A 27,103-nucleotide genomic window follows, 5' to 3' on the forward strand; every position below is an offset into this window, starting at 1 on the left:
TCCACTGAAGGGCCCTTCATTTAGTTCCTGGCAAATGATTAACAGGAGGGCCCAGTAGCCAAGCACCTGAGGCCTGTGCTCCTGAGAACTTTGTGGAGCGGAGCCAACATGCCCAACCCCCAGGCCGTCCCTTAAGAGAACAATAGCCTCCATCTTGTTCAAGCCATGCTTATTTTGAATATCTGTCACCCACAACCAAACCCAATCTCCACCAGTAGAAGTATGTGAAGACTTCTTGTTGCCGCTCCACTTACTTCCAAAAATAATTTGAGACAACTTATGGTCAATGACAAATAAATGATGGAAGCATGCAGGCAAGGATAAAGAAATCAGAGGCATATCATAAAAGCGGGGTAACAGTTTTTCCAGAAAATGTGCACTGAAGGAAATTATTGTACCTGCATACATTATTTTGCATCTAACTTCCGGGCCGCGGAGTCAAATAAGGGCCAGCTGGTGACTTAATGTACCTCTCATCATCAGTGTGGGTGGTCAGGAGAAGAAGGGTCCACCAGGGCTGCCACTGGTAGGTTACAAAGCAAACTCTTTGTTTTCAACAGCACTATCCCACAAGGACCAAGTAAATCACAAACCTGCCTTGGAGGGGCGGCCGGCTGGCTCAGTCGTTAGAGTATGCGACTCCTGATTTCTGGGTTGTGAGTTTGAGCCCCGTGCTGGATGTAGAGATCACCTAAAAATAAAATCTTGGGGCACCTGGGGGGTCCAGTCGCTTAAGCGTCCGACTCTTGCTTTCAGTTCAGGTCGTGATCGCAGGGTGGTGGGATTGAGCCACAGAGGGCTCTGAGTTCGGTAGGGAGTTTGCTTGTCTCTCCCCTTCTCCCTCTGCTCCTCCCCCTGCTCTCACACACTCTCATTCTCAAATAAATAAACAAATCTTTAAAACATAAAAGAAAACGGAAAAACTGGGAAAAACCCCCAAACAAACCTGCATGGGATGGCATGCTCTATATGGCCCACTTGTCCCATCTTCTTCTCTCTCTACTGTTTTCCGAGCAGTGTCCTAGAGGGACTGTATCCTACAGTGCTCTTGAACTCTGCCTGCCATTTGGTTTGGCTATTGGGAGGCCCTAGTTAGGGGGCCATGAGGTGAGAAGAGAGAGATGCTGGAGTATTTATTCTTCAATACCATCATGGAGGTCAGTGGCTACATCCCTTTATCTTCAGCCCCATTTCCTGTCAGGCTCTCTCATTGCTGTAATTCTCGATGGGCTCCAGGAACAAATCCAATCCTCATCCCATCAGAAGCAGATAACAGCTTTTCCACTATTGCTAGTCCTTGAGTACTTCACCATCCTATATCGGTCCCTTTTAATCCTGTCCCTGCCATCATAAATTGTCCCTCCATTAAGTCTCATTTATGGTCACTGGTTTCCTGCTAGGATCCCAACTGATTAACAGATGATATCTCTGTTAGGAATGAACTTTGCTTCGAGTAACAGAAAGCCTCACAAACAGTGGCTTAAACAAGACAGGGATTTTTGTTTGTTTGTTTGTTTCACATAATGAGAATTCTGGGGGTAGCAGTTCCAGGTTGGTGAGGTCATTTTTTCCCCCTTTTTTAATGAAACCATCATTTTCCTTTATTTAACCTTTCCCAAGCAAAAATAAAAAACTGTGTGTTCTTTACATTTTTCTTAAGTCAAATCAAGCTTCTAACAGGGTGAAGAGTCAATATACAAAGTATTCAGTGAAAATTATATGAAGCCACTCTAAAAATATCATGAGTGTGAAATCTATTTGGAGTCACATTCTTAAGAACAAATCACTGGTGAAACTCAAAGATCAGCTCTTCATTCACCTTCAGCTTCCTCACAACCATAGTAAGGTTAGAATTTTGGGGAGCTGGTTGATGATCATGAGATGTGATAATATGGTGGATTTTTGGAATGGTGTAGTCACCAGCTTCCCCATGATGGCTGCTTTTCCTTGGAACTGTTTTCCCTCCCAGAACTGTGTATGATGCTGTCATACAGCCAGGCTCTTCCTGCGTTTCTGTTCTGCTTTCCCTTAGCATATTAACTCTTATCTTTCTGTTTTCACTTCTTGGTCACAGGAGGCTGCCCAGATCCAGACATCACATCTATCTCCAAGTTAGGAAGCAAGGCAAAAGGCCTAGGCCAACTGTGTCTCTCCCACCTCCACCTTCTCTAGACTTCTGTTTGGGTCATGACCAGATCAAATGGCCACTCTCATATGCAAGGGAAGCTGTCATGACTGGGCTGAGAAAATTGTGAGGCACTGCTTGGGGCAGGGCACATAGCCATCGCAGAAAATCATCTTGTTAGCAAAGGAAAGCAGGAGGCATTAGCATTCAGTAAGCCATGAGTCCTGATGGCTGCAGTGAAGTTAATTTGGCCTGGAATTCCCCAGGGGCCCAAGATGACTGGGAACAGGTAACTGAGACAAGCTGGCCCACAGTAGTTTCTGCAATTAAAGGTGAGGATATGGATGGAAGACAGTTAAAAACCCAGTGTCCCTAAGACGGCCTGGGGCCCTGTTTCCCCCTTCAGTGAGAGTCATAGGGAAAAGCCCTAGATACAGTCAGAAAACTGCTCTGGAAATTTCTCCATGGCCGTCTCAAAGCTTCCTCCCCCCCGTCCCCTCGCCCACCTCCGTGTGGCCAAGCTGCACTCAGTACTTCTGTGGACCCACTCAGCCCCACTGTGGGTACTGCAGCTTTCTTTCCCTCCCGGCTGTCTTCACCCACTTGATGGGGGATGACTGGGGACAAGAATCTCATCTTATTTGTGACCCCACTGCCCAGTTAGTGCCTGGCTTGTAATAGCAAACACTCAATAAAGGTTTATTGGCTGAGTCACTAAGTGAAGGACTAAAATAGAGACGAAGGGGTGGAGTAGTGTTATCAGTCTTCCTCCCAGGACACTGTGTGACCCTGGGCAAAGAACTTCTCTGAACCTTGGTTCCTGGCCTGTCACCTGAGGAGCTGCACTGGAAGATCTCCAAGATGTCTTCTCATTCTGACATTCAGTGATTCTTTTTTTTTTTTAATGATTTTATTTATTAATTTGGCGGAGAGAGACAGAGCAAGAGAGGGAACACAAGCAAAGGGAGTGGGAGAGGGAGAAGCAGGCTTCTGCAGAGCAGAGAGCCCGATGTGGGGCTCAATCCCAGGACTCTGGGAATCATGACCTGAGCAGACGCCTAATGACTGAGCCACCCAGATGCCCCAGCATTCAGTGACTCTTAACTCCCACCACAGACGAAGGAACACCTCTGGACTTATTTCTTTGGACTGAAACATTAGCTATCTAGATCTCTCCGGTCAAAGTGCACAGACACCAGATGGGGAAGTTACCATAATAAAAAACCCATTGGGGGCGCCTGGGTGGCTCAGTGGGTTGAGCCGCTGCCTTCGGCTCAGGTCATGATCTCGGGGTCCTGGAATCGAGTCCCGCATCGGGCTCTCTGCTCAGCGGGAAGCCTGCTTCCCTCTCTCTCTCTGCCTGCCTCTCTGCCTACTTGTGATCTCTCTCTGTCAAATAAATAAATAAAATCTTTTAAAAAAAAAACCCATTGGCATTACTGAGGAAAGTTCTCTGATGTTTACAATTAGCTGCTCTCTGAGAGAAGTTTCTGGGGAGGGGGCACACAGGAGAGGTAGAAAAGAAAGTCTGAAACAGAGCATACTGTCCGGGTACTCTGGGACTGCTTGAGATTCTACGAGAAATAGAGAGGGGGCGAGGAGTCTGGATAACTGGGAGAGAGGGGACATAGAGACAGTGAGGAATTATGGGGACACAGAAAGCCACCAGAGAATGTATCAGTTGCCCTTGGGTGTCTAGCAGAATAACTGAGCAAGAGGAGCCAGACTGTGGATCGCAGAGAGAAAGAGGGGCAGGGATGGGGCCAACACCCTGACTAGCGGCCTGATGGGAGGTGTCTCTGCACAGCAGCTTGTCAGGATGCTACCTGGAGCCATTGGCCTTCTGCTGTGACACCCAAGGGGATGGTCCTCAGGGTCCCTGCACGACTGAAGCTGAGCAGAAGAGAAAAGAGCCTATCCTCTCTATGCTTTCCAAATCCCCCCTCCACTAGACCTGTGCAGAGAGTCAGACCCGAGGCAAGTGGCATTCTTCCCAGGATGCCTACTTTTGTCTTTTTGCATAACCTGTCATGTTCTCTCCCCCTCACAGATATTTTTGCCCTGAGTGTAATGGCATTACTTTATTATTAGTCACCCTCCCAAGTGATCCTTTTTTTTTTTTTTTTTTTTTAACCCTAGGTACATTGGCTTAATCACAATCCTGGGTCTATAGCCCTCTCTCCTCTTTGATCCAGGCATGGCCCACCTTGGTGGTTATTTGTGTTTAGTTAATTATTTATTTCAAAACAATATAAGTAACACCCATGAACACCCAGGGCTAGAAATGAAATACGGACAGACCCATATTCACCTATAAGTTCTTCCTATGTCCTATCCCTCGCCTGCCACCCCACTACCTGCCCTTGATTTTCTAAAATTTGATCTCCAAGTCTTATAAAGTATCACGACAATGACCAGAGTTGGTTCTCCGGGAGCACGCCCAGCCAGTCCTTCTGATTTCTAATTGGCTGGATGCATTCACGCTCACAGAGGCCTGAATCTCAGGCAATGACATGTGTTCATGGCACTGTGGCCGGGGCCACCCACTTGCAATGAAGTCATGTAACACACACATATATTTCACATTGTTTTAAAATTTTGTCTAAGCCAGGATTTCCCAACCTCGGCACTACTGACACTTTGGGCTGGATCCTTCTTTGTTGTGAGGGGCTGTCCTGTCTGTTGTAGGATGTTTAGTGGTGTACCTCTACCCACCAGATGCTGGGAGCTGCCCTGTCCTTGCCCCCCACTCCCCCATTGTGACAGTTAAAAATGTCTCCTGGGGGAGGAGACAAAAACCACTCCCGCTTGAAAGCCACCAGTCTGAGCAAATATTTGGCAATACCCAGTTGAACAAATTCTGCAGCTTAAATGCCCTAAGAGAACACCCATGCCCATTTGTGCTGTGCGCCTGGCTGCACAGTGTGGTCCTGAAGCCAGCAACCAGCACACCTGGAAGCTCATTAGAAATGCTGAATCTCAGGCCCCACCCTGGTCCTGCGGAATCGGGATCTGCATTTCAACAAGATCCCCAGACCATTCCTGAAATTTGAGAAGCTCTGACACAGAGATGACACAAATTCTGCTTCTCTGAAGAAAGTCGCCCAGATGCAGTGTCTCTCAGTGGGGGGAAGTTACTGCTGTTTTGGGTCAGGACAATCCTATCGTTGTGTGGGGTTGTCCTTCGCTTTGCAGGACAGCCCTGCCCCATTCCTATTAAATGTCCACAGCACTCCCCAAGCCCCAATCAGTAATACCCTCATCTTCCAAACACCCTCTGGGGAGCAGGAGAGTGTTTTCTTACAATGAGAGCACTTTGACAATGGCGCTGCCTCAGTCTGCAGACATCCAGGAGGCAAGGAGAGAGGCAGAAGTGAAAACAGCTCCAGGGCCTTTCCGTCACATCTTCAAGGTGGGAGGGCTATGGTGCCAAGGGCTGAGCACTGGCCCCCTGGGGCCAAGAGGACCACGTTAGAGCTGGGCACAGGGAGGGGAGCAGGGGAGCCCTCTGGGAGAGACGGGAGCTGTGACCCGCAGCCCAACCAGTTAGACCAGCCGGGGCAGTTCCCCCCTGGTCCTGGCAGCCTTGATAGATAGCCTCATCAGGATAAAGCAAATGAGTGAAAATAGCTAGGCATCTGAGAGGTGTGTCTGAGGTACTGAAGGGAATGCATCCAGGTGGGATGAGGGAGGTACCCGTTCTGAGCCCTGCACCCTTCTCACCTGGGACAATCTTCAGGATTTCCCCCAGCCCAGAAGATAGCTAACTCCATGTTGCTGGGAAACTTGAGACCCCAGCGGGGAGAGACCTAGCTTCCAGGCTGCAGCTGGACACTGCCCTACACTGGGAGCAGAAGAAGCTGGGCTTGCCCTCCAACCTTCCTGTTGGCCAGGCACTTGAATCAGGGACTCCCTGGCCAGATCCTCCCATCCTTCCCCCAAGCTTCTACCATTATGACTCCCTGCAGCCCCACAGACCCCCAGAATACTTACTCTCTTGCCCACCTGCATTAGATGTGCTGTTTTTTTCTGGCTAGAAAGCCCTTCCTTACCTTCCAGTAACTCCCAGTTATTTTCCAAGACCCCTCTTGGAAGCACTTTCTGACAAGGTCATGAGTTGGCTGTTCTCTTTTCCACATTTCAGTCACTCAGTCAGTCAGTCAGCTAACCGGTGTTTGTTGAGCACCTGCCTTGGGCCAGGTCCTGAGAATTTTTTTTTTTAAGACTTTATTTATTTATTTGACAGAGAGAGAGACACAGCAAGAGAGAGAACACAAGCAGGGGGAGTGGGAGAGGGAGAAGCAAGCTCCCCACTGAGTGGAGAGCCCAGTGTGGGACTCCATCCCACATCCTGGGATCAGATGCTTAATGGACAATAATGCCCCAGGTCCTGAGAATCTGATGAGGAGCAAGAACTGCCACATCTCGCCTTGTGGCTCTTACACATTCCTGGGAGGGACTCAGTGGAGTGGTGGGAGGCAGAGTCGGCAGATCTGATCTCTTTGTCCACAGTTGAGGAGGAAACTGCAGCCTGTAGACTGGAGGGATAAACCTCTCTCAGACCTGTGTGATGGGTCTGCCCCATGACAGCCCCGTAGCTAATGTGGTGCACTGTCCGTCCCCTGCAAACACCCCCTCCCCACCCCCACCCCCGCCACCTCTCAAATGCCACAGCTGGTGACAGGGACCACCCATGGCACATCTCCCTGTCTCCATTCTGAGGATGCCCATCACCTTCCCTAACTCCTCCCAAGGGGCCTGGATGGAGACTCAGAAACAGGATCAGGTTGATCCACGTCTGTCTTTTGGCTCTTAGGGGAAGATGTTTTTCTAACTTGGCTGTCTCCTTACTCTCTTCTCCCTGCTTCAGTTTGGAAGCCTGTGTTGGAAGAAAGGCCCTGAAACTTCCTAGAGGCAATGTGTCCTGAAGTCCTCTATGAAGAAGGGAAGCTTGTGTGGTTTTGTCCTGGCACAAGAGACTGGGCTTCGCACCACAGGCAAGTTCAAGTCCAGCAGTGAGTCTCGGATTCTGAAGTGGGAAGAATTCTTCCAATGTTGCTCGAGAAGGGTCCCAAATTCATGTCTCCTACTGGCTCTCAGGTTCAGAACTGTTTTTAAGAAAGGAAAAATGTTGGCCAATTCTAGGGAGGACCCACACCTTCAGACAAGGTCAACAACAACAACAAAAAGTTGGAAGGGAGGAGGGTAGAGTTGGGAACAGAGGCCTCACTTAGCTCTTCTCTGAATCATCCCACTTCTAGCCACAAACAGCTTCTCACGGTGCGATCCAAACAGCTCCATGTTGGCTCCCACATCTAACCAAATTAAGTTGTTTCCCAACATCCCATCCTCTCCCAGCCTGAGCCTGTGGGCCCCTGACCTCTGGCCTTTCCTTGGAAGAGACTTGCAGAGTCCAGGAATGCCTCCCATGGCTGGGCCTCTCAGAGTGTCAGAAGGGAACTTTCTACAGTCTGCCCCAGGACCCAGGAGGCAAATCTGGGAGAGGGAGCAAGGAAGCCTGACTGGCAGAGAACCAATGAGAGCACGAACATACCCACCCGCAGCCGTGCCATCCCCCGTCAGCTTTCCCACATTGCTTGACCCAGCCAAGAACCATCCCAAATATCATTCACCTATCATGGGATCACCTCCTCCTCGCATAAGGACAAAGAGGCCTCACCACTGTGGGCCACATGAACACAAGTGATAGAGACTGTACCCGCTCCTCCATCAGAACCTCTAGGCACAGGGCCACAGCCAGCAGACACCGTGCTTTCTGTAACTTAGAAAAAGGAGGCTCCTCTGAGCAGAAGGACTTTAGAAGGATCTCCCCTGAGTGATCCAAGCAGGAAAAAGTGTCCCATCTGTGCCTCTGGACTGGCTCTCTTGGGCATGGCATAATTTGTTCAACTATATATGTGGCCCTGGTTCAGCTCCCCCTTCCAAAGCCTCCCCTAGGTGGTCTGGGAATCTTCCAGAGCGCTTGTGCTCACCAATGAGTCTTACCCACAGTTACCCCCCAGCCTCCACCACGCTCTTCCTTTCCTGCTTCAGTTCCCTGATTGATGGCTCTACCTCTGAGGCCACTGATGGATATTTCCACTCTGCTGGAGCCTGCTGGGAGGGTGCTGATGTCCAGGCACAGAGTAGCCCCCAGGCCTTCCTGGAGCCAAAACTCTGGTCAGGATAATGGCAGAGCAAAACAGCCCAAATGTCGTCGTCTTCTTCTCTTCTTCTTCTTCTTCTTTTTTAATGTGTTCTTCTTAACAGCTACAGTTTATTTAGCTCTGCGTCTACCCAGTTTCTCAACAGCACTGCCATATGATTGCTTCTGTTCTCACCTTTGGTCCATTCTGACCTTTTGTTTGTTGTTGTTGTTGTTTCTTTGTTTGTTTTTCTGCCTGATGCATTGAAGTTGATAACTGGTATTGTTTTATTCAGCATGTATTTTTTTTCATATATCAGCATGGAAATTCGGGGTCAGGCAATTTCTAATGGTTTGAGAAGACCTATGAAAAGTAAGGTAGTTCTGCAGAAGAGCAGAAACATCATTCAGAAAAGAATTTCCACGGAATTGAAGAGAGAGAAGTCCTGCTCCTTGGAGCTTTCCCTAATACCCTATCAGCAACAGCTACTGTGGGATGCAACTGGGTAGCAGCCAGTAGTCTCCAGCCCTGGGCTAATGCATCTTTTCACCCTTCACCTCCCTTCCTCCTGCAAACACAAGATGGTTTGGATTAATATGCTCCCTTCTCATTGGTCCTTCTACCTCAAGACACCTCATCACTGGTAAAGACAAGATGCAGCTGTTGCCCTGTTTGGCTGATCTGTTGCTGGGGTAAAGGCCAGCAGGGTGATTCTGCTTTCCCAGATGTGGTCTCCTTCAGGCCCTGTAGATACACACCCCCATTCAGTCTCTCTTGACCTTCCTCCTACCCCAAGATAGTCCCTCCTTCCTCTTGTGGTTGCACAGTCACAATCACGCCATCCAAGGGTTCCCTGGGGAGATCCAGAGGTTTTCATCTTTGCAGTGGTTAGTGTGCAAAAGTAGGATTTCATATAATCCATGAAGGCAAAATTGGGGGAAATCAGCCTTTGATAATCAAGAACACATACACTTCCACAATACCAAACAAGAGGTCATAGATTTTCTGACAACTAAATCCCTCTGACAGCCACTAATGCAGATTAAGTATGGCTTTTGCACGTAAAGCAAATGTGTAAAAACACAGGGCTTTCTAGTCCCCAACTGCTACCAGTAGCCACTGTGCCTGAAATTCCACCACTAAGACTTATTCCTTTATAAATTTTCTTCTCCTGGGGCCGACTGTTAAAATACAAAGAGCCCAAAGTCTGTTCTGAAAGATGTGCGAAAAGCATGAACTCAAGTGAGTTCAAAGACACCAATATGTTTTAGGACCCCCTGTGATAGGCAGAATTGGGGCCCCTAAAGATATCCATATCTTAATCCATGGAACCGGTGGCAAAAGGGACATGGCAGATGTGATTAACATTCAGGACTTTGAGATAGAAAGGTTAGACTGGATTATCTGGATGAGTCCAAAATAATTACATGAACCCTTAAAGGCAGAAAGATTTTCCTGACTGTGGTCAGAGAAAGAGACATGGTAATACAGAAGCCAAATCAGACTGATGCTTTGTTGCTGGCTTTGAAGATGTAGGAAGGGGGCCACCAGTGAAGGAATACTTGTGAATGCCTCTAAAAATAGGAAAAAAAGGAAACAAATTCTCCCAAAGGGCTTCCAGAAACACAGTTCTACAAACACCTTGTTTAACCCAGTGAGGCTTGAGGCAGACTTCTGACCTGCCAAACTGTAAGATGATAAATTTGTGTTGTTTTAAGCTACTAAGTTTATGGTATTTTGTTACAGCAGCAATAGGAAATGAAAATAACCCTTCCTTAGAGATTCAAAATACATGTTGGCATATTAAAGAGTCGAGGGAGCCTTTCAGTAAAGATACCAGTTTAAGTCGGCATTTCAGAAACTTATTTGAAAACCACACCTGAGATGCCTGGGTGGCTCAGTCAGTTAAGCATCTGCCTTCAGCTCAGGCCATGGTCCCTTGGTCCTGGGATGGAGTCGCATGTCGGGCTCCTTGCTCCTCAGGGAGCCTGCTTCTCCCTCTGCCTGCTGCTCCCCCTGCTTATGCTCTCCCTCTCTTTCTCTCTCTGACAAAGAAATAAATAAAATATTTTTTTAAAAAAGGGAACCACACCTTTAGTCCCCTGTAACATCTATTAAGCATCTTAGAACATGATATGGAAAATACTGCTGTAAAGCATTAACTGTTACTAACATCTTAGTGTGACTTAGTTCCTGTTTTCAGTGTGATAGCTAGGTGAGAGAGAACAGCACACAGGACAGGCAAGTTTTAGCAAGCCGATACGGAGCTCTAAAGGGGTGAACTCTGGGTACAGGAAGTCAGTGGAGAGAGTGGGGAATGGAGAGGAAGTGGACACATACTAGAGAGAAACTTCAGCTGCGACAAGCCTGTGTTGACATGCTCAGTAGTTTGTGCCAAATCTTCCCTACTTTTCAGGTTGACCATCTTCGCTACAAAATCTGCCCTGACCTCCTCCTCTCCCCCAGGCCTGGGCTGGAAGCTTCTTCATGAGCCTCCATGGCCCCCTGTGTTTGTTCAGCTCTAGCCGTGGCAGCAATATAGTGAAATTGCCTGTTTATTTGTCTGTCTCTCCCACTAGCCTGAAGTTGCTGGAGGACAAGGGCTCTGTCTGGTTCACTGTTCACATCCTCTGTGTCCCACCCATGCTTGGCACATGGAAGTACTCAGGCTGAGCCTCTGTCCTCCCCTTTTTGGACCAGAACTGTATATAAGATTATTCCTTTCTTCATGACCAGTGAGTGCTGTTGAGACCCGTACCACCACTCAGCCACAGTCCAGCCCAACAAGAACTAACCTTCCCAGTAAGACCACAGAGCACCTTCTGTCATACCTTTTTTTAAAAACCCTGTCTTCCTTCTCTGGTGAAACAAACAGAATTTAGGCTGAAAGTGTTCCGTGTTGGACCACAGTTTGTGGAGCTTCTGATGAGGCTATAAGGAAGGCAGGTCAAAAGAGCACATGCTACATCTTCCAAGATGGTTTATAGGAAGCAAACGGAATTAAGGGTTGTATGTGTGAACAGGACACTCCGGGGAAAGGAAACGAGGGGCTAGGTTAGTACTGGTGTGAGGTGAGAGATAAAACAAGCCAGAGAGAGAATCCCCTACACCACCTCTCCCACAATCCCGGAAGTCTTCTTGGATGTAAAACACTTAGAAGTAAAGAGAAACCAAAATTTCCTGTGGGGAACCACCCCTTCCCCTCTCCCCCGACCAAAAAGAAACACATGATTTGGGCCTGGATGATTAGAGTCCTGAATCTGCTAGTTCCAGAAAGGGGGCGGGTCGGAGGGATAGTGGGAAGTAGGCAGATGAGAGTGACTTCTGAGTCTGAACTTGAACCTGGAAGGACAAAGTCCTGTAGCTGTCACTCAATGGAGAATGACAATAAACTAACATAAAGAAGTGCAGAGATGAGAAACAGAAAGGGTCCCAGTTCTGGTGCCACCACATGAGTCCTGGGTTAAGTGTCATCTGAAGTCTTTTATATATGAGTCAATAAACTCCCCCCCTTGTTAAATTTTATTTATTTGACAGAGAGAGAGAGAGAGAGAGAGAGAGCGAGCACACAAGCAGGGGGAATGGCAGTTAGAAGGAGAGGCATAGGAAGAAGCGGCTCCCCACAGATATGGAGCCTGATGAGGGACTCCATCCCAGGACCCTGGGGATCATGACCTGAGCCAAAAGCAGATGCTTAACCAACTGAGCCACCCAGGTGCCCCTAAACTCCCTTTTCTGAGGAAGTCAGTTTAAGTTGGATTCCCATTCCATTGCAATTAAGAGTCCTGATGATGTAGAAGAAAGAAGAGCTTACATAGTATGAGAAAATGGAGGAAGGGCACTCAGGTGGCTCAGTCGGTAAAGCCTGCAACTAGGGGTTTAACATTTGAGCCCCATGTTGGGTGTAGAGATTACTTAAAAATAAAATCTTTTAAAAAATGGTGAAGAAACCTGAAAACCAAGAGGCAAGGGGTAGTGAACACCTACTTCCAGCTCTCCTCTCTGGGAACTGCCACCTCTCCCCACCCCCAAGATCATAGGAGGAGGACTCCCTTGTTACTGGGTTTTGTTCAAAAGACCCTGCTCCCCCGGCCACAACTGAGCCCATCATATTTTTTTTCTCAGGAAACTGGAGCTGGGAATAAGAGTGCAGTGCTAATCCCAAAGATGAAAAGACGCCAGACCTTGGGACGCGAGGCATAGCTGTATTTTCTGCCCGTGGACCGTGCAGCAGAGAGAAAGGCAATACATCACATTACAGATGAGAAATTTGAAAGTCAGAGAGACTATATAGCTTTGCCTAAGGTTGCACACTTGGTACGATTTTCACAGAACTAGAGTCTAGCTTTTCTGAATTCAAAAGTTAGGCAGGAAACAGCGGGGTCGGGGCGCCCCAAGAACTCTAGACCTGTGAGCAACTTGAGCCAGACAGCAAGGCGTGATCACAGCCTGGCCAACCACCCAAGAAGAGTCAAGCCAATCGAAAGGACGCAAAGATATCTTTCTGTGCTCAAAATATCAAAGAAATCCTGGTGCTTAAAGTGTCCCTCGCTGAGCTCCAAGACTTGCTTTACAGCACTTCCCGAGAATTTACACCGCCTCAACCTGAGCAGTTGGAGCAGCCACGGACTCCCCGGAAACTGCAACTCCCACTATGCATCGCGACTGCACGGACTAAACTCGGAATAAACTACAAGCCCCAGAATTCTTTGGGAGAGAGCTACGCTAGTACGAAGGGGCGGAGGGGCGTATTCACGTCGGCCGCGCGGGACCGTTAAATTTGAAACTTGGAGGGTTTGAGGTGGCTGGTTTGCCAAGGAGTCGGGTGCAAACTTTTGTCCCTCTGGTCGCTTTATTACCTCTAAGGGCAGGTTGCGGAAGGAATTCCAGGCGGTCTGCGGCCCTGAAGAAAGGCCTGCGGCAGGAAGAGGGCTTGGACCGGGAATGCAGGATGGCGGCGATGAAGAAGGAAGGGGGTGCTCTGAGGTGGGTACCGGAGAAAAGCTGCCGGGAACTGTGCCTGCGAAACCCGAGGAGGTAGCCGGTGACAGAGGCTCCGCTCAGTGCAGTCCAGAGGAACACGGTCGGGAGAAGAGTGGGCCTGGCTGGAGCCTCCTTCCTGCTGGAGTCGGGGGCGCAAGTGTTGGAGGTGAAGACAGGGTTAGTTAGCATCGACCTCACTGGGGTGAGGGCACGGGAGAACCCAGCTGCATCCAGCTTCAAAGCAAAGGAGGCTGTGCGATCCCAATGTACAAAGAACTTGGAATTTGTAGTGTGGTCCGTGTATCTCCGCTCAGCCATTTTCTAGCTCTTTGATCTTGGACTCACTCGTCTTAATATGGAAAATGCTGGTGGGTGGGGGACGGCCCTAACTGGGTGATGGGCATTAAGGAGAGCACTTGAGGTAGTGAGCACTGGGTGTTATATGCAACTGATGAATCACTGAATTCTACCTCTGAAAATAGTAATACTGTGTATGTTAATTGAATCTAGATAAAAAAGGATAGCAGAGATATAATAAATTGCTACTTAAATATTAAAATCATACTGTAATTTTATAAATAAAATCACACATTTAAAAAAATATGGAAAATGCTGATGAATTCAAAGTATGTGTAAGGTAACTGTCTCCAAATAAGTGCCAAATGGTAGGTGCTTCCATGTCAGTGGCATAATTAAAAATATAAAAAGCCCTTCTCTGCATGCTTGCTGCTTTTCCATATATATATATATATGTATATATATATATATATATATATATATATATCAATATCAGTTCTTCTAGGTTGGAAATCTGTATGCATTTTTTAAAAAGATTTTATTTATTTATTTGAGAGAGAGTGAGATAGAGCATGAGCAGGGGGAGGGGCAGAGGGACAAACAGACTCCTCGCTGAGTGGGGCACCCTAGGTGGGGCTCCACCCCAGCACCCTGAGATCATGACCTGAGCCAAGTCAGATGCTTAAACTACTGAGCTACTCAGGTGCCCTGAGGTATGCATTTTCATTATGGGGTACACCATACTTAGATAAATGCAATATGGAGAACAATTTAGCTTACGCAACAAGTATTTATTGATTACCTACTAAGCGTTAAATATGGCAAATAAACAAAAGACACAAAAATCCCTACCCTTGTGAAATTTAAGTTCTGGGGTGGGGTGAGGGTGGGTTCAGCAGACAAGAAACAAGATCAATAAACTTAAGTTAGATGGTCAGTACAAAAAGAACTAAAACAGTGGGGATTAGGGGCATTGATGCAATTTTAGATATTTTTGAACAGGGGGCCTCACTGAGAAGGTGTCTTTTGGGTCAAGACTTGAAGGAAACTGCTCTGAGTTGGACTCCCTGCTCACCATGGAGTCTGCTTCTCCCTCTCCCTCTGCTGGTCCCCCTGCTTCTTCTCTCTCTCTCTCAAATAAATAAAATCTTAAAAAAAAAAAGACTTGAAGGAAACTCAAGAGTCAGTCAAGCACATATCTGGGGGAAGTACAGAGATTTGAAGGGTGAGGGTTGGGGGAGGGAGCTGCATCTGGCAAGTAGTTGGAGTCAAGTGAACCAGAAGAGCAAAAGGAAATGAAGGATGAGGTAGAGGTGAGGATGCAAAGATTATAAGGACTTGGCTTTTACTCTGGTTCAAAAGTCAGTGGAAGGTTTTGAGCAGAGGAAAGACAGGATCTGATATTAGTTTCAATAGGATCACTAGCTGCAGTGTTGAAAAGACTAAGGCAGAAGAGGATGAAAGCAGTTATGAGGTTACTGAAATAATCCAGGCAAGAGAAGATGGTAGCTTGAGCCAGACTAGAAACAATGGAGATGATAGAAGGTTGATTTCTGAATCTGTTTTGAAGGTAGGGCCAATAGGATTTGCCAGGTAACTGGAGGTGGGGGATAAGGAAAGGGGTGTCAAGGTTGGCACTGAGATTTTTGGCTTGAGCAACTGGAAAAATGAAATTGCCATTTATTTGAGATGAAGGAACACTGGGAGGAGCAGGTCTGGAAGGAGACAAGACAAGCAAGGAGGGAGGGGAGCAGTCCCAGCTCAGTTTGGGACATTAGGTGAGGTAGTTTAATTGCTATTTCAAGATTAAGAAAAGAAATTCAGATGGACTCAGCAAACATTTATTCAGTGCTTCCTGGAGACAGAGTCTATATTAGACCATGAGGTTGTAAAAATAAATGACATGGCCTTTAACATTTATAAGATTCACACAATATAGTTAAAAAGATGTGAGTAGTTACAACCTAAATTATTAATCACTTATAGTTAACCTTCTTGAGAGTTTTCAGCTCTCATCTAAACTAAGGTCACATGTAACTTTCACTTTATTTCAAAGATTAGTGCCTATCTGTTTCTCTGTTTTAAACCCAGAGATGGTGTCTCTCAGCCAGAAGTAAGCTTTTGTCTGATAGTTGCAGAACTCTGAAGTTCAGAGCACGTACCTCATAATGGTGATTGCCTCCAAAAAACTTGTGGGAATTTCCCCATCCACAGGCTGTGGGCAGTTGTAACCAGTAAATTGTATTTTTGTCCGCTTGTGCTCTGGGCTACCTGTATATACATATAAACTTCAGTTTTAAGTCATCAGTTGAAACATGGTGTGTTGGTCTGACAAACTGCTAGTTTTTTGTTTTTTGTTTTTTTTTTTTTAAGATTTTATTTATTTATTTATTTATTTGAGCCTAAGAGAGAGAGAAAGCACACACAAGCAAAGGGAGGAGCAGAGGGAGAGGGTTAAGCAGACTCCATACTGAGCGCAGAGCCCAACGTGGGGCTCAATCCCACAACTCTGAGCTGAAATCAAGAGTCAGGTGCTTAACCAACTGAGCCACCCGGGTACCCCAGTTTGCTAATTTTAAACTAAATGAGATGATGCATTTAGTGGTAAGCATAGAACTCCTTTTTATCTACTTTGCCAAATTTATAATTTTCTCCTTCTTTTCTTCCTTAAACTTTATTCTTATAACTGTCCTCAGTACCGTAGTTACATTCTCTCTTCTGTTAAGCAATACTACAGCCATAAACTTGGAAACCAGGTTATGGAAAGGCTCAGACACTTAGGAGTATAAGAACACTACTAATGTGCCAGCCCACCATATTCAGCCCAAAGATCATGAATAATCACTTATTTGAAAACATTTATAATAATCTATATATACATCTAAGTATGAAACTTACTTTCATTTCTCTTCACAGTGAAGCCATGTCCTTGGAAGGAGATGAGTGGGAACTGAGTAAAGAAAATGTCCAACCGTTACGGCAGGGGCGGATCATGTCCACACTTCAGGGAGCATTGGCACAGCAAGAATCTGCCTCTAACACTACTCTTCAGCAACAGAAACGGTGTGTAGAATGGTGTGGGGTGAACCTGTCATCATTCATCTCCAACTGTAGTTGGTAATGTAGATGTGGATCCATGCCTACTGGCATTAAGAAGTACTTTTCAAAATTTGATAGTGTGAGAATCTGTTCCCCACCTGCTTTTTCATCACACAACAGCTACTTAAAGATCTCCTTGAGTATGATTAAGAACAAGAGCTATAGGATTTCATTTAATTATGGAGCAGTCAAACTCTTGTATCAATAGAAATAGATCTTATACAGAACAGTGAGAACAAAGGAAAGTAAGTATCATATTAAGCAATATTTATCAAAAGTGTTATATCATGCTGGATCCCTAAATAGAATTAACTTTTGAATAGTAATCAGTTAAAAGAAATTGCTTCCTTGGATTCTGAGTACTGAGAGAGAGTGAAATCTTCTACCTTTTTTTTTTTTTAAGATTTTATTTATTTAGACAGACAGAGATCACAAGTAGGCAGAGAAGCAGGCAGAGAGAGGGGGAAGCAGGCTCCCTGCTGAGCAGAGAGCCCAATGTGGGGCTTAATCCCAGGACCCTGGGATCATGACCTGAGCTGACGGCCGAGGCTTTAACCCACTGAGCCACCCAGGCGCCCCTGAAATCTTCTATCTTGTGTATGCATTCAATTTTTAACTTTCCAGGAAAGCATTTTTGAGAGTATGCCAAAAAGAAATAGTGATCTCCAAAGAAAATATACCTGAGAGAAATTAACCCACTGAGCCACCCAGGTGCCCCGAGGACTGCTGATTTTTTTCTTTTTTAAAGATTTTATTTATTTATTTGATAGAGTTCACAAGTAGGCAGAGAGGCAGGCGGAGAGAGAGGAGGAAGCAGGCCCCCTGCTGAGCAGAGAGCCTGATGCGGGGCTTGATCCCAGGGTTCTGGGATCATGACCTGAGCCAAAGGCAAAGGCTTTAACCCACTGAGCCACCCAGGCGCCCTGGACTGCTGATTTTTATCAGTAGTGTCTTAGATTTTAGTTTTCCACCATTTCTGCAGGTAATGGCCTCATTATCTCATACCTAAATCACCATATTAACTTCATAATGGTGGTTCCTTTTCTAATTTCTTTTATTCTTAAAATGTTACTTAATTGATCTTTTTAAATCTTTACTTAACATATTCAAGATACTCTCCAATTAAAGAACCAGTAGTGGCTTGAGCAGATGGAATCCAAAGTCTTTTAGTTTAGTTTTATTTCTTTTAAGTAATCTCTGTGCCCAGCATGGAGCTTGAACTCACAACCCTGAAATAAAGAGACGCGTGCTCCACAGACTGAGCCAGCCAGGCACCCCAAGCCTTTAAATTTACATTTAAAACATGCCCTTCTTCTCCAGTAGACATTCTAACGTAGTGTTAGACTACTACTGACCTCCTGACAATATGTCAGAAGGAAGATCTTTTGCTCCTGGACCATGGTTGTGTGTTTATATGTATATCATAGTAAGGTTAATCCCTTACTATGCCTATCTCCGTTTATTCCTGATACAGTTAGTATCAGGAGCTAGTGTTAGTAACTCTCCCACTTTTACAACTTTATTCAACATTCATTTCTTGGAAATCTTGGGAAAATTCCTTTTTTTTTGTTTCAAATTTTATGGTTCCTTCAGAGTCCCACCTTTTGATGCTGCTTCTGTGATACCTCCTTTTGACTTATCAAAGCCTTTATGATCCATTCTTGGCAACTGTGATATACTATCCTGCTTTGTATTGTTAGTTAATTTTCCCTTTGTATACTCTGTCTTTCTTATTATAGATTCCTTTGCATCAGTAATTATTGTATAGTTCTTTGTATCAGATATAACCCTTTATACAGTTTTTATTATTTTTTTATTTTAATTTTACATTATTAATTTCTATTAATGTAAATTGTTTATTACCTAGTACTTCCTATCATTTATGGAGTAGTTATTATGTCTAAACACTTTATAGTAAGAGTAATCAATCTAGTAAATTAGATAGGTACTACAGTAGTCCTGCCTGATCTGTGGTTTCACTTTCCTCAATTTCATTTACCTGCTGTCACCTGTGGTCCAGGAGCAGATGATAGTCCTTCTGACATATCGTCAGGACGTCAGTAGTAGTCTAACTCTGCACTAGAATGTCTACATCATTCACCTCACTTCATCTCATCATGTAGGCATTTTTATCATTTCACATCATCACAAGAAAAAGATGAAAGATGAGTACAGTACAATAAGATAGTTAGAGAGAGAGACCACATTCACATAACTCTTACTATAGTATATTGTTACAGTTTTTCTATTTTGTTATTGTTGTAAATCCCTTACTATGCCTAATATATAAATTAAAGTTTATCATGGGTATGTATGTACAGGAATAAAACATAGTATATATAGGTTTAAGAAGTATCCTCAAATTCAGGCATCCATTGGGGATCTTGGAAATTATCTCTCTGCAGATAAGGGGGGGACTTCTTTATTTTTATTTCCAATTTAGAGATGAGGAGACTGAAAACAGAATTTGAACTGGTAGTCTAATGTCACTGTGCTATTGATTAGTAGAACTGCTAGTTTGAGCCTAGGGAGTTTTTTTTCCAGAGTTCTAAACTGCTGTGTAATTCTGTTTTTCTGTATGTTGTTTTGGAATTTATCTAATTTCCCCATGTTTTGTCCTTCCTATTATATTATCAAGCAGAATCTTGATTATTTCTATTTTTCTTCCTGTTTAACAAACCCTCAAGCTCCAGTGCAGTTATTTGGATTGATGCTAAACACTTAAAAAATGAATAAAAATGGAGGTGACGCTTGTTTATTTGGCTATTTATTTATTTTGCTAATGCTAACATTTTCTGTTTAAATTTCAGGGCATTTGAATCTGAAATTCGGTTTTACACTGGAAATGACCCTCTGGATGTTTGGGATAGGTGCGTCTTTTTTTTATTTCGCAAGGGCACTAGAAACTTAACAGATGAGTCCTTATGGCCATGCCTCTCAAATTAGGGTGTACAGAGCAGTGTGTCAGAATACAAAGTGATATCTCCCTCTCTCTCTCTTTTTTTTTTTTTTTAAAGATTTTATTTATTAATTTATTTGACAGACAGAGATCACAGGCAGAGAGGCAGGCAGAGAGAAGGAGAAGCAGTCTCCCTGCTGAGCAGGGAGCCCAATGCAGGACTCAATCCCAGGACCCCAGGATCATGACCTGAGCTGAAGGCAGATGCCCAACCATCTGGGGCACCCAGGTGCCCCAAAGTGATATCTTTGAGAGAGACAGACAGTGTTTCTTCCTGAGGTGTTCGTAACTGAAGAAATTTCAAATTTGTGGCATGCAACTGAGAGCTACACCCTTTTATCCCCATACCCATTATTTCCCAGAAGCACACGTTAGCAAAGTTAAGGAATATAGACATGTCATTGAGGGCCTCTAAATAAACATACTTTCAAATTAGATATTTTTGCTTAAGAAAGTCAAGAATGGGTCTTGGTGCAAGAATAAAAGTACACATTAAAGTTTAAAATTCTTTTTGAGCACCTGGCTTGCCTAAAAAGTGGCTCAGTCGGTTGGGTGTCTGCTTTCAGCTCAGGTCATGATCCTGGAGTCCTAGGATTGAGTCCCATGGCTAGCTCACTGCCCAGTGGGAAGTCTGCTTCTCCCTCTCTCCCTGCTCTTTTTCTTGCTCACTCTCTCAAATAAAATCTTTAAAAATCAATCAATCAATAAATAAAATTTTTCTTTTCTTTTCCATTCAGGTATATTAACTGGACAGAGCAGAACTATCCTCAAGGGGGGAAAGAGAGTAATATGTCAACATTATTAGAAAGAGCTGTTGAAGCACTACAAGGAGAAAAACGATACTATAACGATCCACGATTTCTTAGTCTCTGGCTCAAATTGGTAAGTCTTTCTCAAGTCTGTTTGAGTTTAAAGTATTACGCCAGGTGATTTTCTCTAGAACTTTCTGGTATATACCAAAAAAAAAAAAAAAAAATGGCAAAACCTGAACTATTTAGTAGGTACTGAACTAAACAATTAATACATACTCAATATTTGTCAAATTGGCTCTATTTAAAGATGGATTTTAATGGAAGTTGGGGTTTTTTTGGCCCCTTTAAAAGTGATCATAAGGGCTGTATACCTCCTCATGGGAGTGGATTATTTATTTCAAATATTACTGGGCCATGCAGCTGTACTGGGAGAGGATCTGTAGGAGCCAACACATGGCAGTAGTATGATTGTTAGTGAAAAAGTTTTTGCAGGTGATTCTGGTATCCCTTTGTCCCCTTTCTGAGAACCAATACCATGAAAAGATAGTGTTTTTTATGTAGTATATTGCTACATCCAAAAATATCAGCCTGTCCACTTTATACTGTCTCATTTGACATGTAGTTCTTTTATTTCTAGAACACTCTTGAGGCTTTTTTTTTTTATGAAAATATCTTCAAATAAGCTAATGACCAGAATTTCTTAGGTATTAATTTCATTGCCTTTATCCTAAAAGAGATTAGAAAAAGTGATTAAAAAAAAGAGAGAGAAAAGAAAGATAAAGTGATAAATATTTAGAATAGAATGTTAGATAATAGATAATTAGATAATGGATAACTGGGTACTTATAAAATAAATTCTTTTTATTAAAAATTAAACAATAAAAATAGATAATTATATAATATTTTAAATTATTCTAAATAATAGAATATTTACAACAGCCATTGTAATATAAAATATTGACAATTGAAATTGATAAAATTTTTGGCTAAAATACATCTCTTGAGACCTTATCTTAAACCTCAAATATCATTAATAAAGGGAATTAGGTGAATTATGCCTGAAGGCATAAGCTATCTTGGTTTCCATAGGACATTTGACATATCTTGGCATCATTATCGACAAGTTGGAAAAATTATCTTTGGAGCGTTAGTGACAAGAATTTATGTCAAAGGATGGTACCCAAGGAATGCTAAACAGATTTGTTAGCATGGAGACTATGGTCCCTGGTAGCTTACAAATAGATTTTTTTCTTCATTCCATCCTATATAATATTCTTATCGTAAATAATGTTCTTATATGTGATTTACCTAAAGTTTGGACTAGATAAATCTCTAAAGTAATTCTTTATCTCAGGATTCTATGATAATATTTAGTTGGAACTACTAAAAGTAACAATTAATTGGAATAATTTTGCTGTTCACAAATGCTGACCTGGTGCTGGTATTGAAGAATAGTGATATTATTATAACATAAAAAGCATAGTCTAGACCAAAACTACTGGAAGAATGGTCTGCAGACTGTTCAACATAAATGTAAAAGTTCAGAGCAAGCATTTAGAAGTTTTTTTTTTTTTTGCATTTAGAAGTTTTAAGTTTTGTTAACAAATTTGACTTTCCTACAACATCCAAACACATCATCGTATTTCTAGTAATTTATTTTTATTATATATTTTTTAAAAATACCAATCAACAATAGGAAAAAGAAAATACCAGTCAACAGGGTGCCTGGGTGGCTCAGTGGGTTGAGCCTCTGCCTTCAGCTCAGGTCATGATCTCAGGGTCCTGGGATTGAGCCCGCATCGGGTTCTCTGCTCAGTGGGGAGCCTGCTTTCCCCTCTCTCTGCCTGCCTCTCGGCCTACTTGTGATCTCTGTCTGTCAAAAAATAAATAAAATCTTTAAAAAACAAAAACAAAAAAATAGTCAACAATGGAATAGAAACTTGAAACTCTGACACACCAAAACTAGCCGCTTTCCCATGGGCAGTCTGCGAAGCGCTGTTCTAGACAACCCTCAGAGTCAAATGATCAGCCCTAGAATGATCAATAATCTGAACTTTGTAGATGGTTAACAGGGTGTATAATGAACTATTTTGCTGTTTTTTTTTTTTCTTTATGTAATGGTTAAGAGGAGTAACAGTTGGCTTCCTCACACTACTTTCCTTGCTTTGCAGAACAATTTCTCTAAGAATTATATTTATAAGGGGTAACTACAATCTAGCTAAGGAAAAAATTGTTCTTAGGCAGTATCCAGGATTTTTAGTTAAAAGTGTAAAAATTGTTTTAGTTGGCTTGTTAGGGATTACCAGAAAGATTTATTTAACTCTTGAATATATTAATCTAACCATGTGGCCCTTTTATTTATGTTATTTTTTTTTTTTTAAGATTTTATTTATTTATTTGACAGACAGAGACCACAAGTAGGCAGAGGCAGGCAGAGAAAGAGGAGGAAGCAGGCTCCCTGCTGAGCAGAGAGCCGGATGTCGGGCTCAATCCCAGGACCCTGGGATCATGACCTGAGCCGAAGGCAGAGGCTTTAACCCACTGAGCCACCCAGGCGCCCCTATTTATGTTATTTCTTAAGTAATCTCATTCAGCACTCTAGAATAACCTGATCTTTTTTGGCTTTTTCAGGTTGAACCAGAGCTATTTAGAAAGCCATTAACAAATGCAGTCAATGTTAACCTTTATTTATGTAGTAACAGATGTCGAGGACTGGATCTGATACTGATAACATGTTCAGAATTAGAACTTTGCTTGAATTGCTATCACAAAGGGGAAAACATCACTCATTGGGATAAGCAGAAAACTCCATTTATTGAATTACTATACAATTAAACTATAAAATACTATTTGTTTTTGTTAAAGATAGAAATGGAGCATTTCATTTATTCAGTTTTCTACCAGACCCTGGCTAGAGATTGGGATATAGTGGATAGTAATATTTTGTGCCTTTGTGGAGCTTACTTTATTGGGAAAGACAGATGTTAAGCATTTAATTGTCACAAAGGAGAAAGCAGGAAACAATATTGAGTTGTGTAGGAGAGAATACATACAAGGAGGACTTAACCTAGGCTAGACAATCAGGAACAGATAGAAATGAGAGAAAATATATCTGGTAAATAAATAGGAGAAAATGTTAGCCTCCTTTGTGGTATAAGAACTCCTAATTAGAACACTGAAATGCCATTTTTGTATGAAATTAAAATTAGGTATTTTCTGTGAAATTAGTATTTGGGAATAACTACTAACATTTTAAATTTGTACAACACTCTTAGAAAGCAAGTTGTTGCTTTTTAGGGTGATTCAGTCCATTAGGCGTCTGCCTTAGGCTCAGGTCTTGATCCCAGGGTCCTTCGATCGAGCCCTGCATCAGGCTCCCTGCTCCATGGGGAGTCTGCTTCTCCCTCTGCCTTCTGCTGCTCCCCCTGCTCATGCTCTCTCTCTCTCTCTCTCTGTCAAATAAATATATAAATCAAAATCTTTTAATAAAAGGGCAATTTGTTACTGTTTAACATAGTTCTACTTATAGGAATTTATTTAAGGGAGTAATATGAAACATGAAAGGTTGTGTGCATGAAGATATTTGTTATAGAAATTATTGTAATGGGGCAAAGTAGAAGCTGTCTATCCAAAAAATAGGGAGTGGCTAAATGATGGAAGATTTCTGGGTGGAATATTTTTTACTTATCTAAAAATAATAATGAATAAGCAGCAACATGGAAAAATGAATGATGGACAATTAAGTGGAATAAAAGCAAATTTTCTTGTGATTAAAACTTTATAAAATGATAAAAACCCCTTTACCTGTGTAAAATGATATATGTTCTTTTTTTTTCCCTAAGGAAAAAATATATGTGGCACTGTTAATGATGTGGGATTTTTATTCAGCCATTCCCCTACCTTCTTACTACTAGAATTATCTACATTATATCTGGTCTTATAAGACCCTCCTAAAATACAGATTTGACCATGTCATTCCCTTGCTTACAGCTCTCCGACCCAACACACATACATTCACTATCAGGTAGATTTAAAATTAATTATCTTAACATTTAAGACCTGTTACACCCTTTTTTCCAAGCACTTGTCTTGTCTGCATCCCTACAAACTTTAAGTCTCTGTCTTTGCTTATACCATTTTCTCTGTCTAGAATGTCCTTCCTTTCCCATTCTCTACCAGATATGTCTATTCCTCCTTCAACGCCACACTCAAATGTCATACTTTCTTGAGGTCTTTCCTTCTCATCCCTTTTCTTACAAATTAATTTCTTTTGTCTACTTTTTAAGTCTTCCCAGTAGAGTCCTTATAACATTGTATTATAACAGATACATATTTTTTCAATGCAGAAACTACATAAAACTCCAGTGATTTTCTGACAGATAAAAGACAGTAAGTGAATAGAAATTGATTAACTGTTAATGCTTTTAATTTGTTACAGGGACATTTATGCAATGAGCCTTTGGATATGTACAGTTATTTACACAGCCAAGGGATCGGTGTTTCACTTGCTCAGTTCTATATCTCATGGGCTGAAGAATATGAAGCTAGAGAAAACTTTAAGAAGGCAGATAAGATATTTCAGGAAGGAATTCAACAGAAGGCGGAACCACTGGAACGACTACAGTCACAGCACCGGTAAGCTTCTCTAGAGCTTGTCTTCCCTCTTTAAAACTAATAGATATAAATCATTGGTTTTGCATCTGAATAAAATGTTCTCCATGGATTGGCAAGTTTCCTTAGTTACGATTTAATTTTTTAAAAGACCAATTTATATTTAACATATAGTAAAATCTACTCTTTGTTGTACAATTCTGTAAGTTCTTACAAATGAATAGAGACCTGTAACCATTGCCATGATCAAGTTCCATCACTCCATAGGATTTCCTTATGCTCTCTGCCTTTGTAGTTTAACACATACTCTCATTCCCAAACCTTTGCAACCATTGATCCTATTCTCCAGCCCTATAGTTTTGCCTTTGCCATGATATCACATAAATGGCATCATTCACTGTAGCTTTTTGAATCTGACTGCTTTCATTTAGCATAATGCATTTTGGTTGTTAAATTGATTCTGCTTTAAAGATAGATATTCTGAATTCAAGTCTTTTGTCAGGTATGTGACTTGTAAATCTTCTCCCAGTTTCACTATGGTCTATTTGTTCTATTAATAGTGTGTTTATGGAACAAAATTTTTTAATTTCGCAGAAGTCTAACTTACTTACTTTTGCATGGATCATGAGAACTCTGTGTAGTGGAAGGTCGCCAACAGTTTCTCCTATGTTTTCATCTTGAAATTTCAAGAAAAAAAATTTGAGTATAGTTTATACACAACATTGCATTAGTTTCAGGTGTATAGTATCGGGATTGGACAAGTTGATAAATTATGCTATGCTCATCACAAGTGTAGCGCCCATCTGTCACCATACAAAACCCTTACAGTATCACTGACTTTATTTCTTATGCTATTATTCTTATGCTTTTATTCCCATGATTTATTCATTCCATAACTGGAAGCCTGTGTCTTCTTCTCTTTTTCTCCCATTTGTCCAGCCCACCCATTTTTTCTCCCATTTGTCCAATCCCTGTCTCCTCTGGCAACCAACAGTTTGTTCTCTGTATTTATAGGTCTTATTCTGCTTTTTGTTTAAGTCTGACTTATTTCACTTAGCATAATATGCTCTAGGTACATGCATGTTGTCACCAGTGGCACCAATTCATGCTTTTTTATGGCTGCATAATATTCCATAGTGTGTGTGCATGCATGTGTGTGTACACACACACACACACACACATAAGCACACAATATCTCCCATATTTGTCTATTGAGAGACACTTAGGTTGCTTCTATATCTTAGCTGTTGTAAATAATGCTGCAGTAAACATAGGTGTGCATATATCTTTTTGAATTAGTGTTTCTGGATTTTTTTGGGTAGATACCAAATAGTGGAATTATTGGATTATATGGTATTTCTATGTTTCTATGTTTAATTAAAAAAAAAAGATTTATTTACTTTAGAGAGAGAGATCCCACAAGTATGGGTAGGGGCAGAGGGAGAGAATCTTTAAGCAGACTCCCCACTGAGCACGGAGCCATGGGGCTCAGTCCCATGACCCATGAGATTATGATCTGAGTTAAAACGAAGAGCTGGATGCCCCCAATCAACTGATCCACCCAGGCTCCCCAATCTTCAAGTCTTTGTAGTTTTACTTTTATATTTAGATCTCTGATCCATTTGAGTTAATTTTTGTAGAAAGTATTGATCAAGGTTTTGTTTTTGTTTTGTTTTGTTTTTTGCATACAAACCTCCATTTGTTCTTGTACCACTTGTTGAAAAGATTTTCTTCATTGAACTGACTTTGCACCTTTGTCGAAAATCATACTCGACATAAAAAAAAACGTATTTATGTAGGTTTATTTCTGTTATTCTGTTCTGATCTATATATCTGTTAATTAGTGTATATACCACAGTATCTAGATCACTGTAGCTTTATAGTAAGTCCAGAAATCAGGTAAATAGGAGACCTCTAACTTTGTTCTTCTTTTTAGGTCTTCTAGTTCCTTTGCCTGTCTGTAAAAGTTTTAGAATTAGCTTCTGGGATTTTGATTAGTATTGTGCATAAACTTGGTATATTTCTCCATTTATTTAGATCTTTGATTTCTTTGAGTATGCTTTTATAGTATTTGTCTTTTGAGGAATTGACTAATTTCATCTATGAGTTTAGGAGCATAGAGTTGTTTATA

At 42.5% G+C, this 27,103-nt stretch overlaps 1 protein-coding gene across 2 annotated transcripts in view; it reads left to right on the forward strand.

The window, feature by feature from the left end:
- Positions 1-13,164: 13,164 nt before the first annotated feature.
- Positions 13,165-27,103, forward strand: part of LOC111140380 (BUB1 mitotic checkpoint serine/threonine kinase B) — a 48,071-nt gene continuing 34,132 nt past the window's right edge. Inside the window, exons 1-5 of one of the 2 annotated variants that reach the window (XM_022492654.1) lie at positions 13,165-13,257; positions 16,468-16,614; positions 19,461-19,520; positions 20,347-20,491; positions 24,800-24,996. In XM_022492654.1, the coding sequence (XP_022348362.1) occupies positions 13,223-13,257; positions 16,468-16,614; positions 19,461-19,520; positions 20,347-20,491; positions 24,800-24,996 (584 nt within the window). In that variant the 5' untranslated portion in view covers positions 13,165-13,222. The remainder of the gene's footprint in view (positions 13,258-16,467; positions 16,615-19,460; positions 19,521-20,346; positions 20,492-24,799; positions 24,997-27,103) is intronic. The other variant, XM_022492649.1, reaches the window with a different exon arrangement.

Source organism: Enhydra lutris, unplaced genomic scaffold (assembly GCF_002288905.1).
Source record: "Enhydra lutris kenyoni isolate GAN:26980312 unplaced genomic scaffold, ASM228890v2 scaffoldscaffold4, whole genome shotgun sequence".
NCBI classification, from domain to species: domain Eukaryota; kingdom Metazoa; phylum Chordata; class Mammalia; order Carnivora; family Mustelidae; genus Enhydra; species Enhydra lutris.